Below are 9,258 nucleotides of genomic sequence, written 5' to 3'. Positions count from 1 at the left end.
CTTCCAGGCCACGGCCTTCCCATGGTCATCGTTTCAAACTTGCACAGGAACTACTGGGAAAACCCAACATGTGCACTTCAGCCAGCAGCACAGAGGTTACTGCAGACTCTGGCAGAAAAGGAGCAAGATGGTGTCGCTAAAACTGCATAACACCAGCAGGGTATAAAGCTCCAGCCCGACCGTGTATCTACATAGGCTGAGATGATGATACTGTTTGAGCAGAGAGCACAATGTGAAGCTTCCAGCTTCACTGACCCTGATTCATTGCCAAAGTATCTTAGTGCTAAAAGGATCAGATTGATTTGTGCACACAGGGTCAGAGGACACAATAAACTAGATAAAAACTCAACGCACTAGTAACATGTATGTTCAGCTCCAGCCCAGCCACAGCAGGTTGGCATCCTGTTCATAGCAATGTATGCATGACATTAGCAGGTTGATGCCATCCTCAAGGTCCTGCTGACACCACTGTCAGCTTTAGCTGCAGAACAAAGGCCATCAGCTGTTCCCATAACCAAAAGCCCCCCTGGGCCTAGAAGTAAGAAGCAGCTCTCCATCAGCAGCACTGCAGCAGGAGATACAACTCAAGGGAAGTACTCAGCTGGTCAGGAGACATGTTCAAGGGAAGCCCAAACTGGCAAAGCTTCTTTCAAAAGCAGCATCTGCCTGCCCCAGACTTGAGTGACATTGCCTTATCAGCATAAAACACAGAAAAGCATGTTACAGCCACTAGAGTTCAGCTCCCAAAGCCAGCCTTGCAAAGCAAAACCATCAGACATAAGCTGGAAGCATGCATGGTCTTGCCCCATTACTCAATCATGTGACATGATGAAACCAGGGCAATCCATTATCCTTCCACCAGTTTTTGCGCCAAGTCCCACCGACAATTCTGCTCAGGCTGCCGTCAACTCTAGTGAAAGCACTCCTGAGCTGGTAAGATCAGAAAAAACAGGGGAGAAACGTGGGCTCAGAACTGCCCACTTAGCCACTCTCTGTAGGTCCAAGTGGCTATTCAGGCAGGAGAGAAGGTCAGAGAGTGCGAAAAGCACTTATCTTATCAGATATGTGGCAGTCCTGAAGAAGCCTGGCAGTAAGGGTTTCATGGGAACAATCAAGGAAGCCAGAGTGATTTCTGACAAAGGGAATCTTTTAGCTCTGACAAGAACTTACCAAGTAAGCATCTGTCTCTGGCAGGTGCAGCAGACCTGGGAAAATCTGGCTGGCATATTTGCTGTAACAAAGACGCTGCCTACAATCCAGAAGGCAAAACACACTCTTAATAAAGGAGGGTTACCTTTGTTTGTCAGAAAAGGAACCTGAGGCTCTGAGTTGCCTCCTGCCAGGCAGAGGCAGCGCTAGATGAATAGCTAGTTTTTTTAAATAAAACCACGAACTCCTGAGCCATATGCTATGCTACCAAACAATGTGTTTTATAAAAAGCACATGTGGGGACAGAAGCAGCTGTGTGAAGAAAGCATTCACTGTGCCTCTACTGATTACATCACGTCTATTAAGCAGCTAGTTCAATCAAAATTTTGAATGAAGCTCTTGTAAAAGCTGGTCACCAAAAAATGGGTAGAAAATCACCGATCAAGATCAGAAAGGCTTGTGCTCCTACCTCAGTTATGTACCCCTGTTTCTCTCATAAAAATAATACGTGGTGTTACAGTAGGTCAGTTCTTAAAATATTTCTTGCTGCTGCTCCTCCTGGTTGCTGTTGGTCCGAATGACACCACCTCTTGCTTCCATGCTGGCAGAAGCCATGAACTGCTTCATTCTGCTGACCAAAAATAAATCAATGCCAGAGGACAAACTAAGACATTGTTTAGCGCAAAGGAGACTAAGAAACATGAATGTTTTGTGAAAGGGTAATTTAGATAGGTGAGAAAGTGTGTATGTGCTGGTTGCAAAGCTATTTGTATTCAACCAGGGGTTAAACCTCCATGGCTGCCTCACTTGCTTGAAAAAATACAGGGAAGAGATTAATAAAAGGAGTTGAGAATTTTACAAGAAGTTAATGTAAAACTCAGGTGAGGAAAACTTTTCAGCTTCACCAACCATTCCAACAGGAATTCACTGCCAGGAAGCTTGACAGACTGTGACTTCTGCAGTGTTAGTGAATGTGCAGCTCCAACTTTGTTCATCATACATTGCAGCCAGGCACGGGAACAGACTGCCTAGGGGGGTTGTGGGTTCTCCTGCAGAGGCGACTTCCAAAGGCCTGGCTGGACAAACATCAGCCCAAGATGGATTAGATGGGACTAATTATAGAGTATCTCAAGTTGGAAGGGACCCATAAGGATCACTGAGTCCAACTCTTTGCTTTAGGGGAAGGATGGGGCCAGGTCAGCTCATATCTCTTCTCAAAAACAGGTCATTAAAATCCAAATAAATATTCTTATGTGAACACATAACTAATCAGCATCTCAAATTTTGCCTGTTTTTTTATTTGATTGCAACTAAAACCACTGTGGCAATACTGTAAAATGTGTCTATGGACTGCTTTCTCATAAACATCAGTAGCCTCCAGTTCAATAGCTGAGGGAAATGGGGAGAAGTGACACTTGGAAGTCCTTTTCAGACTTCTTTTGTATAGTTCTGTAATGACAATTTATTGTGTCAGTCTGAAAATACACAAGTTCAAACTCCTCTAACTTATATCTTGCTGCGGTGCAATCATAAAGGACAGTCAGTGTTCATAAAAAGTACAGAGCACTCCTTTGTTTTATTTCTGGACAGAAAAAAAACACACTCCAGCCAGCAAGGAAAAAAACAAAAAAGAAAAAAAAAATCAACAGAATACCAAATCTACTAACCAAATGCTGTAATTTAAAGTTACAGGATCAGATTTTTTAAGGGTCTTACGGGTGTTTATTTCTAAACACTCAGGGTTACTAAAAGTGACATTGCCTACTTACCGGAAGCCAGTGACATTGTGGACTACTTCAGGGATTTTTCCTCCCCACTCTGAAAGTAGCTGCACAAAATGTTGGCAAATGAGCAACCATCTGCTTGGATTTTGCACCCAGCAATAGAGAAGAAAAACGTTCTTACAAACGTAGGAAAATAAGTTTGGATAGTCAACCAAAACCAGCCCAGAAATTGATGAACTAGTGATTTTGTTTATAAACCAACTAGATCTCAAAGCCACTGTCTCATTAAAATAATCCTTCCAATTCAAAAATGCTTCTCTTCACAGATGGACTTAAAAACTTGCTTCCCTTGCAGCTGAAGCACTGAACACAGCTTTGACATGCTATGTGAAGCTTGTGCTACACTGCTTGGAGCAGCAGGGTACGAACTCAGACACAGCCCATTTCCACCCGCTACCCACCACTCTGCAACAAAGTCAAAACACAGAAATCACCTCCATCCAGGTTGTGTTTCATAAAAACGCAATTTATAAAATCAATAGCTTACTGATTGGTCGGCAGTGTCTCTCCCACAACTTGAGCAAAGAGCCCCCCACGTGGGCTAAGTCAGACAGGAATTACTTCTACACTCGCTGACTGCACAAATGCAGCTCTTGACTGTGTTACCTCTAAGAGAAGGGGAATGATATCAGCAGGACTGCATTATCTGTCATGGCCACAGTTTTGTAGAGACCTGCACTTTCTGATCTATAACTATTTTTTCTGCTCCAGGGCAATTAACAACAGACGTATTACACTACGATTGTCCCCTTACAAAATATTTATTCAACACAAAATTCCAGAAATGGACAATAGACAAAAGCTTCATGAATATGCATAGGCTATTATGTGCCATTAAGTCATTAAGTGCAGCAGCATTTGATCTTGCACATACTTTCAATACTCTGTCAGGCACAGCTTCCAATTAGTCTCCTGTGGCAGGAGGCAGAGATGCCAAGGTGCTTGTGAAGCCAGCACGCTGTCCCCTCTCACCATCTCCAGAGGCAGAGCTCTGGCCAAGGAACAGCCATGCACCGTTTGTGCTTGAGGTCTCCAGTTTGAAGTATCCAATATCCAGGTACATCTGCAAATCCAGTAACAACTCTTCCAAGATTTGGATCTTGCCGTATCTCCCAGCGATTCCCACAGAAGAAGCAGCGCTCAGTGGCATTACAATCTGGCTCCTCCACTTCGGCACTCTGCAAGTTCCACCTTCTAAGAAGCAGCTGTAAAAAGTTTAATACCTGCTTCCAAAGGACAACCATCCTGATGACCACGGGAACTAAGTCCTACAGAGATAACCATCTGTTTTCTGTTTCCAGTCCAATTGGACTTCAAATCACCTAGGTTTCAAGGCATCCACCCGGGATGATAACCACTGTGCTGTTGAGCAAGTTCCAACTCCAGTCACTCCTACTGCCAAGAATGACATTTACTAGGATCAATTTGTTAGGATCATTTATATGGATCAGAATGAAGGAAACTCAGTTCATTTGCTCTGTCCCTTCTACTAACCAAATTTAGTCATCAGAAGTACTTCTCATGGGAAAACAGATAGCTCAGGGGTTGATAATGGGGAAGAGTTTCCATTAAAGTTGCTGCTTCTGATCTGGTCCAGACTAACTCTTTGTTGCCTTCTGTTGCCTCCTCCGTAAAAGAAGCGGAGGAGTTCAACACCTATCATAGAGATGCATCCATCGCAAAAGCCACTCGCGTCAAACGAGAACATTCTCCACCCCGTGCAGCATCAAGCCCACAAGGGCTGAAAGCAAGAGGATGAGGCAGCCTGTGAGACCTGCACAGCCACTTCGCTTGCTACACAGGTTAGAAGAGGTATTTTTCTCCAGGGCGCTAACACCGTGTACAAAATTCAGCAAAGAAAAACATTCCTGCCTCACAAAGACGACCTGCTCCACCTCCATGTAAAATACATGGGAAAAATTCAATGCGGCTTGTACCACATTTTTCTTCCACATCAGTGGGGCTCTCCAAAGAACAGGCAACCTGGAAACAGCTGTTCCCTGGAGGCTGGAATGGGAAGGGCAAGATGAAATACATAAAATTACACTTTTTTTCCAAACACATCTGGTATTGTAAATATCAATTTGGAAGATAAAGAATAATAAATATTAATTACTCTTTTAGAAAATCCTCTCAAACCCTTTCAGCCACCTAGCAAATACTTTAACTGCAAATTCTCAGGAGTGGTATGAGTAAGCAGTAAAGCTATCCAGGGATGTGATGTGATCTATTTTTTCATATCCTTGCTGTCTGCCTTTAAAATCTGCAGTAGTCTAATCCGAAGATGTTACAGCGAAGAATTCCCATTAGTGAACAGGGAGCCTGTCCTTCCCCTAAGCTGATTCATCTTTCTCTTCTGTGACAGACAGACTGTAAATCTCCTGGTGTCTCCCACTGTAGCTGCACGTTATTCAGGCTTTTAACCGTCCATATCTGTGAACTTTCTTTTCCCATAATTCTGGACCAGACTGGAAGCTGTGATCTGAGAAGCCTGTCCCTTTTCCCAGCACTGGAAGTCATTCAGCCCTTTCTGGCCAGCTCGAAATAAGGCTCGCTCCAATTCATCCAGCCGAGCCACCAGCGCTGATGTGTCTTCGTTATAGGCATTCTGAGAGGAGTCCATGATACGACGAAAGCGGCTAATAAACGTCTAAAGAAGATAAGCAGAATTACTGACAGGTAACACAGAGACTTCTTCAGCTCAAATGCTAGAGGCCTGAGCTTGCAAGACCGAAAAGCCAAAGGTGCAGACTCTAATTCACCACTAGCCGAGGGTCTGCAAACAGCGTAGCACTTATTAACCCTGGACACAAAGACAAACCGTTTCCTGCCTGAGCTGGGAGAGCAAGTGCCTGATATACTGGATGGGAAGCAAGCACGGAATTAGATTTTGGCCACTTCCTAATGACAGGTTATAGAAGACCACAGGGCATAACACAATTACGATCTATTCCATCACGCTTCACAAGCAGCGAGTGCTTTAGAGCAGATGGAATGAATCTCATGCCACAGGAGCTGCTGCAGGAATATGCAAGCTGCAACTCATGAACGGTCTGGAAGTTAAGCCAAACCAGCATACTGAATGCTTTACAGTGGTGAAAAAACACACTTAACCACAAGAAAAGTCAAAAACCCATATCTACAACTAATAAAAAACATTTTAAAAATCTAAGCAACAAGACATATTTAAGGATTTTTATTTCCCTCCTCAACTTTGCTTTTGGGAATTAAAAAAAAAAAGGTCAAAACGCTGAAAACTGCCATGTTATTCAGAAGCTGATTTTAGAATCATCAGAACTGTAGTATTTTAGAGATTTACTTTCAGAATAAATATATTATAAATTAGTATTTTTGGCTAACCAAATAGTTATACTTCACATTTATAGTTCCTGAATATTTGGGAGAGAGGTTTTTTTTGGTGTTTCATTTAAGGCAGCACAACTCCCCCCTTGTTTGCTTTTAATAAAGAGAAAGCATACTTCGCATGCTTTGATTTTTCTGTCAACAAGTGATGTGTGTTAACACGGCTTTTTTCCTAGGGTGTCCATTAGCAGAAAGAGAAAAGACAAGGAAAGGTGCGGTCACCTACTCTATGCAGAAAGCAAGCTTTCAGTGGGTAACTCCAAGAAAGCAGCAGTGCTTTAAAGCCTCTCTGCAACCTTCATTTGAAGACTAGAGAAAGAAGAAAAAAAAGAAAAAGGAAGAAAAAAAAAAGCCAATAGCAATCATCCAGACTACTTAGAGAGCCGGCTGAAGAAATCTCAGAGCTGTTAGTGGTTATCTTTAAAAGCTCATGGAGCACAGAAGTCCGGAAACTGGCAAAGATGGTATCTATCTTTTAAAAGAGAAACAGGAGATGGAGAGGAAGGAAGAGCCAGGGAATTATAAACCCATCAGTATCAATTCCTGGAAACATACTGAAACAAATACATTATACATAAACTTCTGATAGAAAATAGAGAGAAGAGTAACAGCCAACACGGACCTGCCAAGAACAAACTATGAGAGACCAGCCTAGTTTCCCCTGTGGCAGGATGTAGGATGCCTTGTGAAGGAGGAAAAGCAGCAGACAGGTATCTGTCATGGGGTATTCTTGCATGATTTAGCTAAACTGCCTGTAGGTGGTCGGTAAAGACAATTACCCATCACTCCTGTCAAGAGGGAAGAGCATATTGAGTCGAGTCCAGCAGGGGGGAACTGAGTAGTGTTTGATATATTAATTAATAAGCTTACTAAAGGAAGCAAAGTTATGCTTATTACATTACGAAACAGCATGCAGGAGAAGGAGGGGGGATGACTGCAAGCATGTTGGGGAGCAGAACTCTTAATTCATAATGATCCTGACAAATTAGAAAAATGGTGTGAAAACAATAGCATGTAATTCAGCTGCGATTAATCTAAGGTTTTACATTAAGGCAGAAATAGGGAACCATACAAACGCAGGAAGAAGAACAATTGTCTGCATATGCAATCTGTACCATCTACTGTGGAGTGCAAACCAAACACGTATCAATGTCTATCATGAAAAACAAGCTGCTGCACCACGATGAGCAAAGAGCATCACCGCCTACAAAATTCACAAAGCAATCTTTTTTTTTCCCCAGCACAAGTCCTGAGCAGGAGGCTGTACACTGTTCAGGGCACTGCAGGTCACAGGGGATGCAGAAAAGATACCAGCCCTGCACAATAAGGACAATCAGAGGTTAGAAAGCACGACCCACAAAGAGATACCAAATGAAATGGGACTGCTGCAGCAAGGAATAGAATAACCTCTCTACAACTATCTGAAAGGAGGTTGCAGAGAGGTGGGAGTTGACCTGTTCTGTCAAGTAACAGGTGACAGAACAAGAGAAAATGGCTTCAAGTTGTGCCAAGGGAAGTTTAGATTGGATATTAGGAAGAATTTCTTTACTGAAAGGGTCATCAGGCATTGGAACGCGTTACCCAGCCCCCATCCCTGGAGGTATTTAAGGTCCTGCAGATATAGTGCTCAGGGACATGGTTTAGTGGTGGGCTTGTCGGTGTTAGGTTAATGACTGGACTAGATGATCTTACAGGTCTTTTCCAATCTAGGAGATTCTGTGAATCTATTCTCAGTGTGTACTTTGTGAGACAAACAGAACAGAGCCTGTGTTCCTGTGAAGGAGCTTTAGTTCAGACATTAGAGGAAACCTTCTAAGATTAGGATGCCGAAGCACTGAAACCGATTGCCCAGAGCAGTATGAAGTCTCATCGCCACAGTGCTTTAAAAACAGGGTAGAAAAATAGAAGTACTAGAGGGTGGATTAATTCTGCCTTGCAGCACAGGCATGATTAAATAATCTTACATCTCCTCTAGCCTTGTTTTATAGGATTTTATGATATACTGCATTTACAGCATGGAAACTCCAAGTTAAAATTACACTCCTGGATGTGTACTTGAGGCTTCCACCACTGGACTGTGCAGTTGCCAAAAGCCTCGTTCTACAGCTTGATCTAAAAATCCATATTCAATACAGAAGTCACTTGGATTAAAACAGGATATTTTTCCTGAAGACTGCTGAGCAGCTGGGAAGAAACAGAAGACAGAAAAACACAAAACCAAATTTCAAGATTTAGCTCAGATACTTGCCTGCAGGATTGTCTGAGCTATGTCAGGATTCTCTGGATTGTCAAAATTCAGGAGCTGGGAGCCAAATCCGTAGTAGTATGGCCCCATTTTATGTAGATCGACCACATTGGCATCTGCACTGAACACCGTCCTCCAGGCTTCCTTGTAAATCTTTGGCAGTTCCACAGAAATTATTCTTCTTTTGCTGTCATGTAGACCTTTAGCAAGCCACAAGGGTACCTCCAGCTTTGATCCCTGCACCAATGAGAAAAACCAGAAGTTGTCCGCGCCATGAAAATACATGTGAAGTGACCCCAAAGACTGACAGTGAACTTCTAGCAGCGAAGATCCACCATTACAAAAAGTGAACTTTGTTTTCAGAACGGTCTACTGCAATTGGAATATAAAACAGGCACACTTTAGAGGTGTTAATTATTGTGGGAACACTGATGGAAGTGTTTATTGCTGCTGTATAATCTAACAACTGCCAGATTACTAAGCACAAGAACGAAAAAAAGCCATGCAACGTGAACACAATGAAAGTAAACCTAACTTTTAAAAAAGTAGCCAGAAGCATAAATTTTCTCGCCGTAACCCCAAAACCAGGGTGCCGCAGGGGCCCGGGCAGGCAGCGGGCCTACGGGCCGCGCGCCTACAGCTCCCAGCACACCCCGCGCCCCCGCCTTGCGCGGTGGCTGCTGGGAGCTGTAGTGTGTCCCCGTTCCCCCGTCCCCC

At 43.3% G+C, this 9,258-nt stretch overlaps 1 protein-coding gene across 1 annotated transcript; it reads right to left on the bottom strand.

Annotated features, from left to right (window-relative positions):
- Positions 1-5,339: 5,339 nt before the first annotated feature.
- GINS3 (GINS complex subunit 3 (Psf3 homolog)) lies at positions 5,340-8,826 on the bottom strand. The gene is made up of 2 exons (XM_009894513.1): positions 8,545-8,826; positions 5,340-5,583 (listed from the first exon to the last, which is right to left on the bottom strand). The coding sequence occupies exons 1-2, from the start codon at positions 8,824-8,826 to the stop codon at positions 5,353-5,355; spliced, it is 513 nt and encodes a 170-aa protein (XP_009892815.1). The 3' UTR covers positions 5,340-5,352.
- Positions 8,827-9,258: the final 432 nt, after the last annotated feature.

Source organism: Charadrius vociferus, unplaced genomic scaffold (assembly GCF_000708025.1).
Source record: "Charadrius vociferus isolate BGI_N301 unplaced genomic scaffold, ASM70802v2 scaffold621, whole genome shotgun sequence".
NCBI classification, from domain to species: domain Eukaryota; kingdom Metazoa; phylum Chordata; class Aves; order Charadriiformes; family Charadriidae; genus Charadrius; species Charadrius vociferus.
The sequence above is the reverse complement of the archived record's forward strand: the minus strand, read 5'-3'. Positions and strand labels throughout refer to the sequence as shown.

What these genes read in the sequence shown, in the direction of transcription:
- GINS3 (XM_009894513.1), bottom strand. Translation starts at nt 8,826, where the DNA reads ATGTATTTTCATGGCGCGGACAACTTCTGGTTTTTCTCATTGGTGCAG. An exon ending in TAGCTCAGACAATCCTGCAG is followed by an intron (nt 5,584 to 8,544) that starts GCAAGTATCTGA and finishes TATCTTCTTTAG; the next exon opens with ACGTTTATTAGCCGCTTTCG.